The sequence below is a fragment of the Castor canadensis genome, chromosome 6, assembly GCF_047511655.1.
Source record: "Castor canadensis chromosome 6, mCasCan1.hap1v2, whole genome shotgun sequence".
NCBI lineage: Eukaryota > Metazoa > Chordata > Mammalia > Rodentia > Castoridae > Castor > Castor canadensis.
This window is the reverse complement of record NC_133391.1, coordinates 124637437-124659792: the sequence shown is the minus strand read 5'-3', so window position 1 is coordinate 124659792 and position 22356 is coordinate 124637437. Positions and strand designations below refer to the sequence as shown.

At 41.0% G+C, this 22356-nt stretch overlaps 1 protein-coding gene across 3 annotated transcripts in view; it reads left to right on the top strand.

Moving 5' to 3' along the window:
• Positions 1–2409: 2409 nt before the first annotated feature.
• Positions 2410–22356, top strand: part of Rgs7bp (regulator of G protein signaling 7 binding protein) — a 101406-nt gene continuing 81459 nt past the window's right edge. For 2 of the 3 annotated variants that reach the window (XM_074077410.1, XM_074077408.1), the window contains exons 1-2: positions 2410–3250; positions 4125–4291. In XM_074077410.1, coding sequence (XP_073933511.1) covers positions 3086–3250; positions 4125–4291 — 332 coding nt within the window. In that variant the 5' untranslated portion in view covers positions 2410–3085. The remainder of the gene's footprint in view (positions 3251–4124; positions 4292–22356) is intronic. The other variant, XM_020160395.2, reaches the window with a different exon arrangement.

Here is a 22356-nt window from a genome sequence, read left to right as displayed (position 1 = left end):
TCTACTGAGGTGCTTTGAGATGATTAAATCTGATGGAAGTAGCTATTTTCTTACAGAGAAAGTAGATGAAGTGACAGAATAGTGGCAAGACTTCCAGCAGTCTGAGCGTTAGTGCCCTGTTCTGTCTATCCTACCTCCACATACCAGTAAAAGCCGCTTTTCTTTTTGTTCTCCAAAGCCCCATCAATCACTGGCTGTAGCAGATTCTCTGGAAGGTGATAGTGGCAGTATGTGTGTGTGGGGGGGGAGAGGGGTAAGGAAATAAGTTAATGATAATGAATAGGGTTTATATTTATAAATGAGCATCATCCATTTCTCTTTGAAGCCCCCAGCTCCTCTATTGCTTTCTTCCTCACCATATCCATATCCTCTTCACTCACCAAATAGCAGGCATCTATCCTTCAGCCCCTCCTCCCTAGACACATGAAGTTGAGAGTAAATTGAGACTGAATAAATTGAGAACTGGCTAAGGTTAACTTCTAATCTTATATTTGGGAAGAGTCAGCCAACAGGGAAGCCCTTTCACACTGTTCTCTGAGCCACTTAAACACCTAGAGGGTAGCAGCACACAGAGGGGTAGGAGCAACTGTTGCCTCCCTCCCATAGTCTCTGATAGAGAAAACTGACTCTCAGTCTTCTGTGAAGTAATATTCAAATGCAGCTGAATATTAACTCAGATATCTACATTAGGTTTTGGTTTTCCTCCCCAACCAAATATATGATGTCTTTTCCAGCTCTACACCAGTCTCTGACACCAATAAGGCATGTTGCAATTCAATTGTCTGTCACTAACTTCCTGAAGTTAGCATCAGACTCCAGGTTTAAGGGCTCAGTCACAGAAGATTGCCATCTTCAGAGGCCAGTTGAAAGTTTGGGTCTCTAGGTTACCAAATCTTCAGTTCAATTTGGCTACAAACTCAGGGATTCTCACATACCTCACTTGTGGCCTTGAAAATTCACTAGAATGACTTGCAGAATTCAGGGAAGCATTTTAGTTACTATTACTAGTTTACTAAAAATGATACAAACCAGAAACAATCAAATAGAAGAGTTTCACAGGACAGAGTATGGGGTTGAAGACCAAGTTTTCATGTCCTTGCTGGGTATGCCATCCTCGCAGGACCTATATGTCTTCCCCAACCCAGAAGCTCCCCAAACTCCAGCCTCATTTAGAGTTGTGTGTGTGTGTGTGTGTGTGTGTGTGTGTGTGTGTTAATGAGGCATTCTTTATATAGACAAGATTGAGTAAATAGTTGTTCATTGGTGACTAACTCAATTACTTAGCCTTTCTCCTTCCCTGGATGTTGGGGAGTGGGACTGAAAGTTCCAAACTTCTAATTAAAGATTGGTCTTAAAAAAAAAAAGATTGGTCTTTCTGGCTACAAGATCCTTCTGTCAGACTCAGGTAATTTCCAAAGGTTTTAGGAGCTCTGTGTCAGGGACAAGGGAAATGCCAAATATGTCTCTTGTCATACCATACCTTCACTATAAAAAAGAATTATAGAGCCCCTGCCCTACCTTGATTTGTTAGCCTTCCTGGCTATCTCTAGCTCTCCCTTCTTCTGTATTATTCACATCCCAGTTAAGAGATGGATGGATTTGTTCTTCATAGGCTATTCAGCACATAACTGGTTTTCCTGGGGCAGACCCCTTTATCTCCCCCCTCCAAACAAATCATTCAAGGCAACAAGCATTCTTACTGAATCAGAGTTGAATCCCCACACCACCACCTCTTCCTCTCAGAAGGATCTTAGGAAGCTAGAAGCAAGGATGAATCTAAGGGGCTGAAGACCTCACCCCCAACCCCACCCCCTCTCATGCAAGCACCTATGCACCTCATCCCAAGGCCACTGTGATTGGCCAAGTTACTGATGTTCCATAAAGAAGAGTCACTTTGAGTGTCCAAGGTGGCCTGTTGCCTGTTATTTCTTCAAGTCCCTATTGGCAAACTCTTCCGGCTGGGTCCTAAGACTGCAGCACAAGACCAAGGGATGAGGTATAATTTGGGTAAATACATCTGTGTATTCTCCTGTCTGTCCCCCTCCCCTCCCCGCCCCCCCCAATAAATAAAGACAAAACAAAAGCAACTCAGGAAAACAAGGCTTTCCTTTGATGTAATCAAGAGATCTTTCTTTTGAAGCACAAACCTCGTTCCTTCTTGTGGCCCCAGACGGTCCCAAGACTGCCCTCCGATGAGTCTCAGATGGTGAGGGCCTCAAGACCACATTGGTTTATTTGAAATCCATGTTTAGGTCCCAGCATGTGGCAATGTGCTGCACTCTGATGACACTTTTCGTTTCTAATAATAGAGCAGATGAAGTAATATTGCAATTGATGTTCCCGGGAATTTGATTGGATAAGTGCATAAACTGTGGAGGGGGAAGGAGGTTGTATGGACGGATCACATTAGTATTCCTGTCCTATCAATGTGCGGGGCCGCGACCAACGTCAGCCAGACCGATTCCCTGCGTCTGCCAGTCCCGCCACGGATTCATTTGGGATCCTTTAACAGAGAAGCGCATAAGGACTAGGGATCAAGACAGCCCATTAGGGCCAATTGCCTGCTGCGGGGACGGCCACCCCTTTCAGGCTTGGTGACCGTGGAGGGAGGGGAAGACGAACTGAGCATCGCTGCGGGAAGACACTGAAGCAAGAGCGACACCCGGTCCCGCCCCCCACCTTGCAGCGCAGGCTTTGAAAGCTGCTCCCCCATCTGAATGGAAACTCGGAACCGCCGGGCAGCGCGTTCCTTCTCGCTCAGCCTTGCAATCCATGCGGAGAGGAAAGCGGTACGAGCCCGCGCCAGCGCCCAGCTCCCGGGACAGGGCCGGCAATGCTGCTGAGCAGAACTTGATCGCGCTCCTTCCTCGCTGCTAGTGGAAGCGATGCTGCACGGCACAGCCAGCGCTTCCCCGGCTCTCCTTCAGGCTGAAGGTTACCCACCCGCGCAGCCAGCCCCAACCTTGTGAGCCGCGCGCCTCGGGTCCCGGCTCCGGCTGCTTGGCGGCGGCGTGCAGGGCAACCACCGGGCCGCCCGCGCCGGGGCGCACTGCACCAGCGGCTTCGGCTTGGTGGATGTGTATGCATGAGTTCTGCACCGAATGGGCGCAAAAAGCGCCCCAGCCGGTCCACCCGCTCCTCGATCTTCCAGATCAGCAAGCCCCCGCTGCAGAGCGGGGATTGGGAGCGCAGGGGCAGCGGCTCCGAAGGCGCCCACAAAACCCAACGAACCCTGGACGACTGCAAGATGGTGGGTGAAACCTGCGCCTTTTTTTTTTTTTCTTTTAAGTGAGTGTGTGTGGGGGAAGTCGTGTGTGTTAATCGTTTGCTTGAGTGCCAGCCACTCCCCACCCTCAGCTTCTCCAAGCCGATCACGTGCTCATGTACTATTTTTACAACAGCACTCCCCCAGATTCGGGGTGACACCCAAGTCGTAATGGTCCTGCGGAGACAAGTGCCACGGCCTGGATCTTGGGAGTCAGAGGCTATAGGTTGTGTCTCTAGCCCCTAGAAGAATGGTGGATGCGAAAGATAGGTTGAACTGGCTTTCTCACCAGAGAGGGAGGGTTTGTGGGGAGGCAGCTTTGTGGTGAAACAGTAGAAAACAAACCCAAACACAGTGCACGGGGCGTTGCAGAGAGGACTGAGGTTCCAGCGCAGAGGCCATCCTTGCCTTCGGGCTCCAGAGCCGGAGGGTTTCAGTGACCCTGCAGGAGATGATAGGTTTGCCCATTTCACCTTACTTGTGGTCTTTTTCCCTGGTGTCATATCAATCTATATACTAGCGGTAGCAGATGGGGGCATCTATGCGGGTGCCCCAGCCTCACTGGAGTGGCATGATAGCTCTCCAAAGACGCCCTTGCTCTTCAGAAACGGAGTCTGACGGGTGGGAGCAAGTAGGTCTGCAAACGGAGCTTCCATGGTCAGGGTCACAGATGGAAAACAAACATTTGCTTCGGACAAAGAGACTTGCCATCTTATGCCTTAAGCGTTAAACAACTCATAGGTTCCTTAGCTGGAGATTGAGGAGCTGGCTCAAAGGTCAGTGAAATCCCCTGTTACACTGACATAGGAAACTTTTCTGATGACAAGTGTTTGGTGAAAGAAACTGGCTTCTTTTTCAGCTTGTCCAAGAGTTCAACACGCAAGTGGCCCTGTACCGAGAGTTGGTCATTTCTATTGGGGATGTCTCGGTCAGCTGCCCCTCACTCCGGGCGGAAATGCACAAGACAAGAACCAAAGGTTGTGAAATGGCCCGTCAGGCACACCAAAAACTGGCTGCCATCTCAGGGTAGGAGACTCGGCGTTTTTTGGTAACTTGTATATATGATGTATGGATGCATACAGGATGCTATAGTGGGCTAGGCCTCAGAGGCAATCTCTGCAAATTTGAGATTTTTAACTAATCACTTTGAGGTTAGAAATCTCTACAGAGCTATAAACAAACTATAGGTGAAGCCATAATCTGAAAGCTATGTTATTCTTGTGTGTGTATACATGTATACATACATGCATACATGCACGCATATGTATGTGGGAATGTTTGAATATCGAACTAAAGTTTTCTCATTATGCCTCAGAATTATTCTGTCATTTGTGACCAAACAAAAGGCTGTGGTTTAGAGAGGAAAATCTTTGCTAAAACCCAGATTTACTAAACTATTTATACCATGAGATAAATTCCTGGGATGGTGCTTAAAATAAAATCCCTAAAATAAAATCTTGGTTATAATCTCTTTGGTGTTATGAAAGGGAAGTTTTAACATAAGTAAAGTTTTTAAACATTGGAGAAATTCATAAATCTAAGTAAACCATTAACTGGTTTTATCCTCCCAATTTTTGTGGATTCTCTAGTCTATGTAGAGTGAGTGAAAACTTGGGTCCAGGGACAACATTTACTCCTTGATCTCAGTATTGGGAGAAAAGGTAGCCTGGATTTGTTAACAGTTGCTATTGCCAAGCTATGGACTTACAGTGAGGCATCATATGAGTTCTTGCATAAATATCTTAATTTAAGTGCTATCTTTATTTGTTCTTCCAGGTGAATAGGCTTTATCATAATAGAAGAATTAGTCAGACTCACCTGATAATGTTGCTGATCGATCACTTGTAGGAAATATATCTAATTTCCCTTTTTGCCATCTTTAATGCCAATAATATGTATAGTCTTTATTACTAGTAATATAAAGATTAGAAAACCATATGTTGCCTCTGTAAACTAGTTTACATTAGACAATGGACATTTTATATTATGAAAAAAATCCATCTTCTTAATTTCCTTGAAGTGGGGGATAGATAAACAAGACATGTTATAAACATATTTTATTTAATAGTAATACTGAGAAGATTTATCCTGTTCTGTTACACGGTAAGTAAAGGGGAAGTAACTCCAGACAAGTAAAGAAAAAACAATGAGAAACATGAAGGAGATTAAAAAGTGTAGGAAAACAATGACTAAGAAGTAAAGCAGGTTAGGTCAGGGAAATCGATACTCAGGGTTAAGGGGATAACACCTCTGTAAACTTTGTGTCCAAGAATTAGGCTGGGTGGTATCCAGGATCCCTTTATGTTGAAACTCAAAATGAGGACATGTTATAATCAGATGTGGGCACAAGAAACAAGCAAGTTCAGTTCAATTTATTTCGCTATACACATGAAATTCAGCTCTAAAGGTTTGCGAAAGAATCTGAAATTATTTCCTAAAGCTGAGTTTGGGAGAGGTGGATTGTATTCACTCCGGGCTTTATAGTCCTTTGCTACTTACTTACCTACTACCTGAGGAGTAATGTTAATGGAGGCAATTTTAGAAGAATTTAGTAGGAAAAATATGGTGTTCTTAAACCCTTGCAAAGGTAAAACTAGCTCCATAAAATGGTCTAGGACAGAATTTAACACATTTTCCTCTTTAAAATAATTAAATGCAATTTAATGTTTTTTTAATAAAAAATGACAGCAATATAATTGAAGGAAATCCCTTTAGTTCCTAACCATCTGGGCCCCATTAATGAAGGATGTGACTCCCTTTGGTGGAATTCTGTTTCTGATATGGCTTGTTATGTGGCTTTTCATTTCAAGCTTGATGTGAAGACTGTAGGGAGTCTGTAAGACTCACTTCACAGTTTACGGGGTGAGAAAAGCAAAGGTTCTTGGGGAAAGCAGAGAGAAAGACTGGATTTCTTGAGTGCCCACTACTTGGTATCACAAACTGTGTAATTCATTCAATTAGTCATCTTAAGAGGAATTATTACCTTTATTCTACAAATAAGTCTTATAAAGATTGAGGAACTTGCCCAAAGACCCAGTTAAGGAAGTGTCACGTATTTGATTCAACCCAACATTTTCCTCCTTCTGAAACTCAGACCCTTTTCTATATACAATGCTGCCATCCAAAAGGGAGTTATATAAAAAGGGTCAAAGTACTAATAATGCTAAAGTATGGATGAACTTTAAAAAGAGTAAGCTAACTGAAAGAAATCACAGATCATCATATATGATTCCATTTTTATCAAATGCTCAAAAAAGGCAAGTGTATAGGGGCAGGAAGTAGATTAGTGATTGCCTGGGACTGATGGGAGCATTCAGTGACTGCGATGGGCTCACGAATTCTTTTTGGTGTGATGGAAATGTTTCCAAATTGAACTGTGGTGATGGTTGTAGAACTCTGTGGTAAAATCATTTAGTTTCCCACTAAAAATGAAATAATTCTATGGTACACAAAGGATACCTTAGTGAATGTTTTTTTTATCACCATCACACTTATTAACACTTGATCTTTTGTTGATTTTATTCTTTACTACAGATATAACTTGTGATGAAGGGGTTTGAGTTGTAGGGAGGAAAGAAAAATAAAACTTGGCTTTCCATGCATTCATCAAGATGCCTGCCTACAGCTGTCATCTAAGCACCAATGCTTTGTTCTTTGTACTTGAGGAGGAAGTGAATTCACTCATTTCTTACCAATACAGACCACCCCTTTCTTGTCTACCAGCTGAATTTGGGGCCAAAGGAGAGAGACCGGATTAAATGTAGACAGTATAAAAAGAAAATGAGACAAAACAGAAAGAAAAGAGTGAGTCATAATAAAGTCACAAACACTACATCCCTTTTACCCCTGACCAGTTGAAACCCTCCAGGAATGGTAGTGACTACAGAGGAAAAAACCCAACCTGTGTTTCTCATTGACTGGCCCTGAGTAAGAAAGTCATCTTCACCACCATCATCAAACACTTGCTCAACTTGTGTTTGGATCAGTGGCTATTCCCACACAGCCTTTGCTTTCAACGCATCAAGCATCTTCTGTACAAATCCAGCCAGGTGAATTGGAAGTCTCCTCCGACTGGAGTGATACACCAACTATTATATCTTTACAACTTGGATTCTCTCCTGGATATTAAAGCTGGGAGGGGGCTTAAAGATCACTTGTGAGGGTGGTCCCCAAACTTTTAAACAGCAAATCCTCCCTTCCCAAAGTGATTTCTAAGAGTCCCTACAGCGTTGTGGCAATTTATATTTGAGACTCTGAGATTCAGAAGATTAAAGTGACTTTAGAGACAAGTTGGCAGATTATAGGTGATGATTTTGGAGTTAGACAAATCTGGCATGAACACCATCTTTAGGACCTCAATGGACTTACTTAATGCTCTGAATCTCGGTTTCTCCGTCTATAAACTAGTTTCCATGCTTGTTCATGCAGCAGTTGAGAGGACGGCATGAGCTCAGTATGTAAAGCAGGGACCACATGCCCAGCCAATCAATTCATTGGCACTTTGAGGCTGCTCTGAGACTGGAACCTGTGTTGACTCTCTCCCCTGTCTATTCCATCCACCACAACACCTCATAAGAAGGAAGAGGAGAGCACAGCACACAGGGAGCAGTGACCCAGAGAAGCCAACATTCTCCAGCAAACGCTGGTGTCTGATGCTATGATGGTGGGCTGGAGGTTGAGACTGTCTTTTCCATGCTGCTTCTGTGGTTTCAGTGTTGGCCTGGATCTTCCTCGCACTGAAACTTTCATGGCTGCCTAAGAGTTGAAGCAAAGAAGGGAATTAACCAAATCTTAAAAACAAGTTTTGAGTATAAGATGAGAGGCAAGATAGTGTGGTAGGAAAGAGCACTGACTCTATATCAGATTAGGTCTGGATAAAATCCTGGCTTTACTTTACCACTACTAAGGGCATGTGTGTGAATCAATACGCAGATTGCTTCACTGAGCAGCAAGTAGTAGTCTGCTACAATGGCTAAGTGCTTAGACTTTGAGGCCAAATTGTCAGTGCTACTACTCACAAGTAGTGTGACCTTGGGCGAAGGTGTTATCTCTTTCTGCCCTCCGTTTCTTAACCAGCAAAATGAGGCTAATAAATAATGGGACCAAATATATGTCATTGTAAGGATCAAGTACTTAGAAGGCAGCCTCTTCTATAGTAAGTACTATTTGGTTTTTTTTTTTTTTGAGACAGGATCTTGCTATGTAGTCCAGGCTGGCCTCAAACTCAAGATCCTCCACCTCCCAAGTGCTAGAATTACAAGCGTGTACCACCATGCCCGGCCAGTGCTATTATTAGTGTTTGTGTAATTAATAAAACATTTAAATTCAGATTATCCAGACACATTTACATAAAATTTTTTATTAATCCATCAAATAAATATTTGTTTACTTTTGTTTCTTACATTATGTTCTGAGGAATTTTCTATGTTCAAATTACCCATAGAGCTATCAAAGAACTGTTCTTGAATACTTTATAGATAATACAGATATGTAAAGTTTCAAAATAGGTTTACAAATATTTCCTTTGTATAAGTGAGCCTAGATTCTTCATAAATCACATAATACTCAGAAAATCTTTAAGCTAATTCTAGTCTAGGTTGCTGTGTGACACTGGGAAAGTCTGTTAAATTCCTTGCACATCTAAATTAGAGGACTGAATTAAAGAATTGATTGAGTTCTCAGTTTCCTACCTTATCATTGCAGTATTCTACATTAATTGATGGCAAATGACATAGATTTTGTTTATAGAACTGAGCTATGAAAAAAAATAAGCACCACACAGGGAGTTTGATGATTAAATTCCAAAAATAAATTTTGGGGATCTGAACATATACTCCATTCATAAGAAAGAATCTTAACTTCCTGATGGCTTTGTGAAGAAATGTAATAAATAACCTAGGGATTTATAACTACAGATTTCAGGTTTTTCCCTCCGGCAATGATTTCCTGACCAACTGGACCTGTTTCTCTCCTTTCCTGTCCTCATCCCTTAGTCTGTTATGGTTTTGCTTATTTTCTATTCAATTATCCTGCTTTATTTTTTCTAGTCCTACTTCTTGCTTGTTTCTGGTCTATTCCCTTGTCCTGTGTTTAGGAAGCTGGGAGGTCGGAGAGGGAATGAGAAGAGGGAAGGAGAGGGAAGGAGGAGAGGGAAAAGGAAAAAATGGGAGGGAGGAGAGGGAGAATGGAGAACAGCAGCTTAGTATTGTCCTTTAGATACCATGTTCAAGGTCAGTGCAGTATGTGGGGTGAGAGAATATGAAGAAGAGGTAGTAGCCATGGAGGTAGCTCTTCCAGCTTCCTTAAGTTGGCAGTGGCAACTTAACTGCTGTTAGTAAAAGAGGCCTGTGGTTAGCAAGCATGCCAAGCCACCCACTCTGTCCTTTATACTCCCTTCCTATATATGACATGTGTTTTGTTTTAAAACTCTTAACTCCTACTGGTCTAATAGTGAAAGACAAGTTCCATAATGATGGAAGTACAATTCTGTATCAGTTTGTTAGGACTGTAATTAAATGCCACAGACTGCTCGCTTAAACAATGAAATGTATTTTCACACAGTTTTGGAGGTGAGAAGGCTGAGGTGAATGTTTCAGCAGAGAAGCTTCCTTTTTAGGACTGGGAGAAAGAATTTATTCCATGTTTCTTCTTAGCTTCTAGCAGTAATCTTCAGTTTTCCTTGGCTTGTTGAAGCATCTCTGCCTCAGCTTCACTTGGCATTTCCCTGTGAGTATATCTACGTTCAAATTTCCCCTTTTTACAAGAACAGTCATATTGAATAAGGAGTCCACCCTGCCCTAGTGTGACCTTGTTATGACTAATTTTATCTGCAGTGACCTGATTTCCAAAAAAAGATCACATTCACACATTCTAAGGTACTGGGAGTTAAGACTTTAACATGTGAATTTGGGAAGGATATAATTCAACCCATAACAAACTCTCTTGAGCCATCTGCAGTAGAATGCACACTTGGCTGTTTTGACTAAAGAGTAGGTGGGCAGTAGAGGGGGAATTTTACCCAGGACTTTCTACATACTCTCCCCACACTCGCACAACGAGATGTCCCAGACCCTAATGTTTACATTTGCACGATTGTAGTTTATCTTAGGGGTGGGTTTGTGACCGTGGAATAGAATGTTTTCTGTATGAAATGGATATGTTCACTCAGGACGTCCTGAGTCTTGACTATGACTAGTACAATCTAACTACTGGTATGGGAAGGTAGAACAAAAACAGGACTGCAAGAGAGAAGAGAATACTGGGGAAAGTAGGTAAGGCACCTGATGGTCCACACATGGGGCATTGACTACTTTCCCTGGTGGTCATGGGAGGACTGAGAAGGTGATGGTCCCTCAGTGGTACTGCTTAAGGACCACAAGCAAGTGGCAAGGTATTGATTCGCACCAGATTTTAAAAGTGCTATTATTGACAACTAAACTCATTGTAATACAGAATCTAGACAAGGGCCCTCCCATTCTCTTGAAGTTTAGCCTATTTATGTTTTGAGCAGATCTAATGACTTTCACCTTATTAGAGTTTTCTTAATAGATTTTCTGATCAGAGAGAAAACTGAACCTAAAACAAACTTTAAGAAAATTTACCAGCATTTTATTATTTAAATTATGAAGTACAAGAGAACACGGTTGTGTTTCATTCATTCCTATACCCCAAGTGGCAAGCTCAGTTAACAATATGTGTGTCTTCTTTGTTTACTAAATTTACTTGGTATTTTAAAATCTATTCTTAAACTGTGTCTTGATAGAGACTTTAATAAGAATTGAGACACTGGATCAGTTCACATTTTGTGACATTTCCACTACATTTGACTATTTCTTTTTCTGTCTCATAACTTTAAAACTAACATGTTAGTTTTAAAATAACAGAGAACTTGAAGATATACCTAAGATCTATTTCTGAGAAACAGGCCTTCATTATTACAACAAATCAGAGGTCAGTGCATATTTTAGAAATATTCATAAGGCAATTATGTTTAATTTAGGTTATTTCACAAAATATCACTGCAAGATCTCCCAGCTTAGTGGCTTTATATTGAATAGTTAAGTAGTCATTTGTCATTGCAATCACCTTTTAAAATTATTCTTTCAACTTTCAGCCCTTGAGAGATTAGTTGTACTGTATTGCACAGAGATATCTAGATATGGCATGGCTCCAGAGCAGTAACTGGAATGACCAGCTACTTATTTTCTTTGCTTTACAAGACGTGATTTAAACAAAAAAAGGAAAACCTCATGAAAAATGAGTAACCATTTGCATATATATGTTGTATACACAAATACATATGCACACAGGTACACACACGACTTATTTGTGAAATTGTCTTTTATTAGGATAATACATCTGAGACTTTAAGTAGAACCAATTCAGGAAATAAATGTTTCTCACTAATGAAAGACTCTAGATCCAATCAGGTTAATAAAAATTAACATTTGCAACTGTATACAGATAGTCAACTAATAGTCTACACCAATTTCACTGAGTTTAAGCAAAAGGGGATAGACATGTACTAACTCAGAAGCCACACCATCAGTCACTAAGAACATCTTAACATTCCCACCTTGTATCCCCTCAGTTACCAAGTCCTGTCAGATTTTATATTTTACAGTATCTATTGTGCTTCCTTTTACCTCATTTCTGTGCCACCCTCTTAGTTCAGATATGCATCCTCTCAAGGCATTGACTACTATAGTTCTTCTCAACTGATCTCCTTGCCTTCAATCTCTTACCTCTTGTCTTCAATTCATTTGCTAGATCCAGGCTAATCCTCCCAAAATGCTCCTGTGATCTTATTATTTCTTTGTTCTAAAATTTCCAAAGGTTGCCCATTGCCGCCCATTGCCTAAAGCAGTGTTTCTTCAGATGTGATCCCTAGATTGTCTGTACGAGAATCACCTGCCTTTAGACATAAAGAACTAAAAACCTCTGGGCGTGAGGCCTAGAAATGCAGATTGTTAACAAGCCTCATCACGTCCCCAAAGAGATTCTGGAACATGCTACAGATGAGGCCTGTCAGCCTAACAGTGATTCTCAACCTGGACTGCACAGAGGGATCACTGGGGCAGCTTTAAACATTTCCTAGTGCCCGAGTTCAATTCCTAGAACTCTGATTTAATTGATCCAGGAGGCAGCCTGGGCACTGGGATGTTTAAAAGTTTTCTACATGAGCCTCTGTATCAGAGGAATTATACTTGGCTATGTTTAACAAAAATTCAAAGTAACAGTTGCTCAATGACACCAGGGTTTATTTTCTCACAGAAAAGCCTTAGAATGGGCATTTCAGAATCAGGGGTGGTGACACAAGAAATCATAGCTGTTCTACCCTTTCTTAGTTTGTGGCTTCTACCCTCAATCTCACTTTACAATGCCAGATTAGCAGAAGCTCCAGCCATCATATTCCAGGCTAGAGGGAAGACAAAGGGAAAGGAAGACGCCACACTCCCAGCTGGGTCAGTTCTTTTTAAGCAGTTCCAAACTAAAATTCTTCCAGAACTGTTTCACATGGCACACCTAACTGTACACCTTCCCTTAACTGAGGGATGTCATCTTTCCTCATTGCTACCTTAAATAAAATGAAGTTGCTTTTACTAAGAAAAAGGAAAAGAATGAAAATTGGGAAACTACCAATCTTGTCTGTCATGATACCAAACCTATATTTCTGGGTTCATCTTTTACCCTTTAATTTCTAAACTCTCCACTTCTTCAAATTGGTCTGCTTTTATTCCTTAAGTGTGTATAACAGAATAACCCCATCTTATTACACTAGTATGTGGTTTCTGTATTTAAAGGCTATTAGCCAAAAAAAGATATAATACACTCTCCTAAATGTCAAGATCTTACTTGTAGTCTCATTATAACCGTCCCTACTCTTCACACTGAAAACCAAAACAGAAAGAAGGGTTCCAAAAGGACTAAGAAGATTTTGCTGCTGTTAAACAGATACACAAAGAAGATAGGAGATTCAGAAACTATTTGGGATCTCAGGAAGCTAGGCAAGGTGCCTTTGAAAGGACTCTGAGTATAACTTTCACAGATAGGATGTGAAATGGGATAAGGTCAGGAAGGAGTCTAGATAGTGGCACTCAAAAAATCTGACATTGAGTAGGACTCTAAAAATAATTTAAACCTCCCTTACCAAATCAAAGAAAAAATTTCATCAAGAAGTTAAACTCTGAGGAGCTGTTGTGAATAAAATGGTGGGGAGGCAGCTATACAACTCAAAGAAGTAGCATAATCTACACTATGATGGTTGGTCAGGATTATAATGAGTTCATTAAGGGAAACTGAACATGAAGCTCAGTATCTTATGGAAACAATGTAAAATATTTAATCCATAACTCACTAAATTAGACACCTATTCAGAGTATATGATAATGATGTCTCTGTGAAAATATATTCATGTCTAGCTCCAGAAGTAATGTCTCTTTCTGGGAAAGTCACGTTCTGTTTCATGGAACACCCACCATATGCCATGTATTCTTTCAGGAGCTACGGTAGATACAACTGCTCTGAACAAACTAGAAAAGGTCTTTGCATTCATGAGGTGGAGGTAACTGAGGACAGTCAAAAGAGACCATTTCTGATAGTGATAAATGCAGTGATGAAAATAAAACAGGACAGTATTATTAAAGATTATGGATGAAGTGTGGATAGTTGTTTTCAGATAGGGTAGTCAGAAAGGACTTTCTGAAAAGGTGATATTCTGCCTTGCTATCTGACCTTGAGAAGGGACCAGTTGTGTGATGATCTAACAGAAAAGCATCCAAGTGTAATTGCACTAAGAATGAACTGACCTTGGGGTGTGTGAGGATAAGGACTAGATTATTAGTTCAGAATTGTCTTCAGCTATAAGTAACACAGGTCAGACATCAGTGACTTAAACACATACGGGTTTATTTTTCTCACATAATTAAAACCCAAGGGGTAAAGGGTTGTAAGCATTGATTCATGATTCCAGGATCTCAAGACTGAAATTCCTATAGTACTCCAGGCCTTTCTGTCAAGATCCCAGTATTGCTGTTGCAACTCCAGGAAAGTAGGAAAGGCAATGTGCAAAGGCTTAAGACAATTGAGTGTGTCCATTTCTAAAGGACTTTCTCAGGAGACACATACTGCAGTTTCCATTAACATTGACCAGGACCATGTCATACGGCTTCCCTGGTTGCAAGTTTCATGGTCTGATTTACATACATTTCTTTTCAAACCAGCTGTCTAGTAAGGAATTAGAAAAAAACTCTCCTAATCTTTAAGCCAACATGATCGATGCTTCCTGAGCCCTACAACAAAATCTTTAGCAAAACTAGTGGGATAGGAAAGTAGGGAGCTTATAAGTGAGAAGTAAGGAGTGGGAAGAGAAATATAGAAAGAAATCCCTCCGTGTCTACCTTCCTATCCTGCCCATTTCCTTCTTTGTTTATTCCTCCCTTTGTTCATTAAACATTGAATACCATTATGGGCCAGACATCGTGCTGGGCTCCAGAAGTACAAAGATGAATAAAACATAGTCCTTGCCCTTGAGGATCTGGTTGCCTATCATCTGCATAGAAATAGACTTGTGAACAACTCATTGTAAAACAAGGTGATACATGCGCAAATATGAATGTCCAGAGGAAACAGTGGAGACCATCAGCTATGCTGTAGTGAGTGTGGCCAGGGAAAATGTTTTCAGAAATAGAATAATGCCACTTGGTTGGGCTGAGCTTTGAAGAGCAAATAGCAATCAATGTCTTTTTTATTTGTGTAGCCTTGGGCATCCTGCCTTGAGTAAACCTCATGAGACAGGTTTCGGTCTTGAACCAAGAGAAAACTGAAATAGTTTATTTTATTTTATTTTTGAGATGGGATCTTGCTATATTACTCATGCTGACTGCGAACTCCTTGGGCTCAAATGATTCCTTAGCCTCCCAAGTAGCACAGAGACCCAGACCACCACACCAGGCTAGAAATAGGAGTTTCATTGTGCTATCTCCTTTGCACATATTGCTTCATGCTTAAATGAGTTCATCTGAAAAAAAATTTACTTTTCTTATGACTTTATTTACTTATTTATTTATTGCTGTGCTGGGTAGGAGTACATTTGGGACATTTACAAAAGTTCTTACAATGTATCAAATATATCATATTTGAATTCACCCCCTCCACTGTTCTCTTTTATCCCCACTCCCCCAATTCCCGGAATAGTTTCAACAGGTATCATTTTTCCGCTTACATGTGTACACAGTATTTGCACAATATTCACACTCCTACCTCCCACCCTTTTCCCCATCTCCTCCTTTTTTTCCACTGGTATCAGCCATCCCCCAATCCTCCACAGGACCTATTCTGCCCTACTATTCTCCTATTTTGTGGAAGAAAAAAATTGACACTTTTGCTTGTTTAAGATAGCTACACAGGGAGTTTCCTTGTGACATTCCCATGTATATATGTATATTTACTTACCACCCAGTGAGATAAGATTTTTAAAAGCTGACATATTGACTGGGAAGTGCATTTACCTGCATATTACAGATACCAACCACCCTGCTCATAAAGTAACCTAATCATAGAGTCAGCTATGTAGTTGGGTGGGAGCTGGGATTGTTTCATCAGTTCAAGAATGTCAAGACAGGTCTGTGTGATTCGTTTTTTCCCCTATGGTTCCAAGATGACAGTCCTATCCAGAGCAAACAGCAGAGCAAATAGCAGAGATAGCCGTTTCCTAGCTATCTCTGAATTCTAGATGAGGAATTTGTGAAAGCTTTCAAAAGTATCCAAAATGTTAGCTATTTTTTAAAATTTCCATTTGTAGTAAACTGGGGATCTGAAAAGTTGGGGTTTGCATACTGGTCTCTCTGGTGCCATCACTTTATTTTTGCTACTACATGGGCTATTTTCCAATACACACCCTTTCTTTCCTGGACTTCCCCAGTATTGCTTCCTTCCTTTCTACTGTCATAAACTATTATTTCCACTCAGAATTTCTCTCCTCCCCTGGACACACTTCAGAACAAGGAACTTTTCATCCAGCACACAGCCAATTTGAGGGTTTTTACAGTTTGCTCAGAAGAGGAAAACAGGCAGGAAGTGCATACAAATAACAAAACTTTGGCCTTACCAAAGCTACCAGGGGAATGTAAATGGATCTTGGCTCTTCATTTTTGAGGTCTCAGCACTTCTCCCATCCCTGATTTTTGTTTGGATTTTTCTTCTCCCATAATCACATTTACTCAAATTGCTCCATCCTTGGCCATCTTATTTCTTGACTAATTGACTATGCAAGTCCTAGAAATGACCCTGTAGGATCAGACATTGGCTCAAGTCTGGGTGGGCTGAATTCTGGGTATTTCAAGAACCAATCTGCTTCCTTCCAGCAAAGGACATTTTAGCAAAAGTCGAATGTCCCATCGCCACAATGACATTGGTCACTCAGCTCCTCTCTAGGACACTGATGGTCATAGAAGTAAAAAGAAAAATGGAGGGAAGGAAGAGGAATGGTACCAAGTGCTGGAGGGGATTGAAGGAGAGACAACTTCCCACTACGGTAATAGGAGCCCTCCCAAGAAAGGAGCATCTGCAAGCTTGCCATTCATTCACTGAGCTGTGGAAATATTCAAAGCTTGATGTGCTTTTTCTCTTTCAGATATTCTTCATCAGTAAACAGATAATATTTTTATATTCAATATTATATTCCTATTTTTCTGTTACCAAAAACATCTCTATTTGTGTTACAACCACAGAACATGTCATTCCCCTCTCCTTCACCAAAATATTTCTTAGGTAGGCAAAATTTAAGTAGAAAAAAATTTCTTCTCCAAATTGGCCCTGACATATAGTAAGCACTTAACAATTCTTGATTTGTACACCTCAAATGTTTGAGGTTTTGTATCACTATTTTCTTTAAAAGTGTTTGACTTCCATTTGTCCTTTCCTATAAAAAGCAGATTGGGGGACTGCATACATTCCATAAAGTAAGAAACCAGTAACTGGAAAGTGAGTCAGGATCAATCACCTGAAGACTTTTTCTTATTGGCACTTTATTAACTGTCCTAAAATTGTATTTGTTTTAGTGTCATGATGAACCTCACGTGGGTTCTGATCTTAAATAGTAGCTAGTATAGAAAGACTTTTCCCTTGAGGACCACAAGGCCTTCGTTCCCTGTGAGCTAGATGAGGCAAAAAAAAAAAAAAAAAAATGGTCAGGATCTTTCTGGTACTATGATTTGGAAATGTATGGTTTGGCTGAGGACAGTTGTTCCCCTCTCTCCCCCTGGAAAAGGGAGGTACTCAGGGTGAGTGGAAAGCCTCTCCCCAGTTTGATCAGTTCCCTTGACCACACCAGATGGCTGAAAGCCCCAGAACTCACAATTCTCAGAGTATAGCTTTGGAAAGGTTGGTCACCTGTGGACATTTGAGAGGCCTTCTCTTGTTCACAGCCATGGGGGGAGCTACCCCTGCCAGACAGTACACAGCTCGAATCAGGACACAATTCCCCCCTCTCCTAAGAGTAACTCTATGGGGAAGAACAAGATTGACAGAGAATGCTGTGTGTTCAAACTGAGTAACTCCCATGAATATTTTCCTCCATAAGTCACATTTTCTCACTATCCTAAGTTTGAGTTTAAATGGCTGCATCTGTTGGAGTACTGTACCATGCTTGAATAATGAGGAAACTGCTCAGATTATTTTAGGCCACAGCATCCACCATCGTGCAAAATCACTCAGCAAATGTTCCTTCCATAAAACAAGCCATATCAACTGTTTTTATATTCATAGATTCAATCTTTTGTTTTCTGAGGATGAAATATGTTTTAAGCTACCAAATCTGTTCAGATTCAGAGTGTCTTTAAATTGTTCTGTAAGTTTTCTTATTAGATTATTGTACAGGCACTGCTCACTGCAGATCTCACATAAAACATGAATCGCGTCCAGGTACCTACTTAGGTGTAATCTTTCCAAAGGCAGTGGCATCACAGTTCATCCTGGGAAAGGCTGGCTTCACATGATAAAGGCATTCTCCAGCTTCTGAGAAGGAAATTCTGTGGGATGTGAGGGGGAACAAGGCAGGCAAGAGAATGATTCAGCTGGAAAAACAGAAAGAAAATGGGGAAGGAGGGCCGAATTAGTCCTTGGGGAACTGTGCTGACTAAGAAGTTGGTACTGCCAAAGATGAAGCTGAAGGAAAATAATCATCCAGGCTCAGGGTGAGGGGTTGGAAGCGGTGTGTAATTCCAGGGCTTTAAACTCAGGTCCAACATGGACCCAGGTTGGGTGAGAGGGTGAGTTCAGATCACTAGCCAGTGCACATGAGTCAGGTGTTTCATCGATTGCTGATTTCCATGTGAAACATGGGCCAAGGGTGCCATTTTGTGATTCGTTTTTCTTAAGAGACTCCATGAATTTATATTTGTGTTGGAAATGTCACAATTTTTATATGTTGGCTAACAGAAAATATCTTCTAGCTGGCCCTCGGCCTCAGTGTCCCCCTTGGTTAATTATCATCTGCTTGTTTGCTCAGAATATTTGCAGGTTATTGGATATAAGTAATTAGAGAAGTGACTGGATGTTTTATTGTTTGGTGTTTGCATTAGTCACTGTGACCTTGTTCACCTTCTTAATTTCTTTATTGTTTTTACATGGTACATTGTTTAATATTAAAACTTGTCAATACCCATTACTTCAGTTTTTAAAAATCGCCAAATATAGAAAAAAGGTAAGAAATAGATTTTGGCTTTAAGTCATTAGTTAATATAGGCCAAACTTAATTAATTAGCCTTAGAAACATTTCTGGAATTGAGTCTAAGAAAAGAAATTATGATATTTGCACTTTTGTCCTAAAGTCAAACTGTTCGAAAGACCTCCCTCTTTTGCCAAGACAATGATTATTTAAGTTATCATATAGCTCACAAATTATTCTCTTATGTCAAACAGGAGCCATTAATCTTATTATGATCAAGATCAAGACAAATAACCTGCCAAGTATGTAAGAGTCTGAGATTTGCATGCATGCCAAATATTAGGTATACATATTTTACTTTATCCAAATGAGGCCCTAAGGGGAAAAATTAACCAGATTTCTTGTTATTTAGATGAATTAGTAGCTAGTAGGACTCAACTGAAAGAGAATACTATATATGAAATATTGACAAATTCCAATCTATACAAAAGAGTTATGGCCATTTCTACATATCTACTGCAGAATTCTAAGCAGTGTTCCTTCTATGACCAGTTTTTTTTTCCTTTTTCTGTTTATTGAAAAGGAATATTCCATTTGTCCCTTTCCTAAGACTCAAGATGAACATAGCCCAGGGCATCTCTTGCTTTTCTCCCTGCTTTCCCCTCCCTCTTCCAATAAAATAATCAGGTGAAATGACACTAGGGAGAAGGGGATTTGGGTTAGAAAGGCATAGGTATAATCTGTGAGGGAAAAATGTTTAGAGAAGAAATAAATTTGTGCATTTGGAGAAAAGCTGGATTAAATGGTTGACCTATAAGTTCATGAAAACTCTAAGATCCATGAATTCTCTAATAATTTATGTTTGTCTTGATAGTTCCTTCTAGTTATAGATTTAGCATCTATGTCTATGATTCAGAATCAATATTTTAAACACCAGTGATATATTTCTAATACAGTCATATCTTCTGAGGGTTGTTTTAGGTCAATAGAGTTCCCAGCTCCTATGCTTTAGGGGTTCTTTAAAAATTCCATGATCATCTGCAACCACAGGCACCATACAGCAACTTCTAGCCCTGTTCTCCCTGTCCTGCTCAGCTTTGCTGTCTGTGCTCACTGCCCACATGACCCCTTGGCTCAGCTTCCATGCCATAATCTTGGCAAATCCAGGTGATGGCACTGTCTTGAGGCACTCTAAAAGCAACCCTGTGGTGGCAGAGTTGTGCTGGCCCATCCTGAAGTGGGAAAAGGTCTTCCTCTCCAACTCTGTGCAGCAGAGCCAGGGCTTGAAAAGGCTCACTGTTGGTATGTTTGTTAATGTTTCCCACATTACTCCATGCCACCACCAAGGCTGAGTCTATTCTAGGGCTTTGGTGATAAACAGACACCATTCAACCCCAAACTGTCTTCTTCCTATTTCTGGATATATCTCTCACACACTTCTACTGCCCTGTTCTTCAGGGATAAATGAGGTGTCCCCAGGCATATCCATGGATGCAGATTCTGGTGAAGGAGATAGAAATGGGGTAGCATAAAAGAAAAAAAAAAAAACAGAAAAGGGACAACGCCCTTGATCTGGGAGTATTTCCACCTCAGTTCAGCTAGCTGACTCAAGTGGACAATTGAGAGAAAAGCTATTGGTCTCGTATTCCTTCCCAAGTTTCTCAAGAAGTCCTGTTGCTCTCCTGACCACTGCAGGGATTGTTTGGGCCACAACCATAGAGCTAAATTGGATACTGGGCAAAGTTCTTTGAATTCTTGGAGCCCTGGAGAATCCTGAGAGGCACACTTAACTCTTTACTGACTAAGAGCAAAGTGCTTCCACAGGTATTTATGCTTCTAGGCCTCTATGAACCAAGAATCTTCCCTCCCATTTTACATATGAAAGCTCTGAGAGGTGAGGAAATTTACCTTTAGCCACCCACACAGACTGGCATCCTGGAATGAGAGTTGGGATAAGGACCCAGGGCCCCTGATGTCCATCCAGCCTAAGGCCTTGCCTACTACTCTGCAGGACTCTTTCCTATTATTCTACTAATTGCCTTTAAGGAATTTCTGAGCTGAGACCAAGCAGTTTATTCTCTCTCTTGTAGACAGGTACCTATCTCCTTCATTTTTCTTACTTCATTTGCCTTCAGTTGTTGTTCTGAGGCATTATGCAGATCTGAAGGATTCTGATCACAGGAAGGACAGCAGGGAATTCCCAGAGGCAAGTCCACCACAAGGGAGATGAAATCATCTGAGCACTTCACTATAGTTTCTAAGAGAGTGGTGCTCTGGGTACAGCCTGAAGCTCTGGAGGGGTATGTATGTATGGGTTTGAATTGAAGATTGAATCACTATATCCTAGAGTTTTGCCTCCAGTTACTTCTCCAAATAAATGGAAGTCATGGCAGTCATTTTCTACTGAACTCTCTGGCCCAGAAAAACAATGAGAGAGCTCTACTTTCCCTAGCCCCAAAGCACAATCCATTTCCAAGTCCACTGCAGCCTGAAAGGGGCAATGGCAGTGATCACCAAGTTCTAGACTGATTGACACCTCTGTGGGGCAACTGGGGTCTGAGGCTGCAGATTTGCAAGCCAGCTTACGGTGGCAGTGAGCAAGTAATGGCCTCAATTAGACACCTACCAGTAGGGTTCTAGGAGATGCCTGAAGAGGCTGGCTGCAGCCAGGGAGGTGGGATGAGTTGAGAGCTGAGGATTAATACTGAAGGCTTTGTAACTTTGAGTACAAGTGGGAAAAGCCTGAGACATGCTGATTTCCCTTAAATTGAAGCTCCTCATTTGCCCTCCAGCCTTTCCCCTATACCAGCTCTAAGGCAAACATTCAAAACTATCTACAACCTGAGTGGTTACAAGAATATGCACTTCTCCAGCTTTCAAGATGAAATAACCCATGAAAATGGACTAAGAAGACACCAGAGTGATATACTCCGGTCCTGTTAGCTCAAGAAACAGTAATTGTAGGATGGTTTGAGTGGCTCTATTATCCAGGTCTTACTTTAACCTGCAAAAACTAATGCTGATAGTATCCCAGGATGCCTCCCTGAGAGGTCTTGATTTCAGCAGCTGCCTGGTATAGAGCAGTAGCTCTTAACCCTGCTGCAGATTATGGCTCTCAGGAGAGGTTTTAAAAATAATGATACCTGAGCCCCACCCCAGATCAATTAAATCTGAATGTCTTGAAGTGAGTATAGGACATGATATTTAAAAGATTATATATACCTGCAGGTGATTTGAGAACCTGCAGTGGGAACTAGAAAACACAATAGTAGAGGAAAGAGGTCTTCTGAAGACCCCATTTAAAGTTTCTACCAAACTTTTCAACTGAGTAATTTTGATCAATTTTTCTACCACTTTGAGTTGTAGTTTTACCATTTGTTTCTTTTAGGCTGCAAATTTTTGTATGTACATTACAGTATTGCTT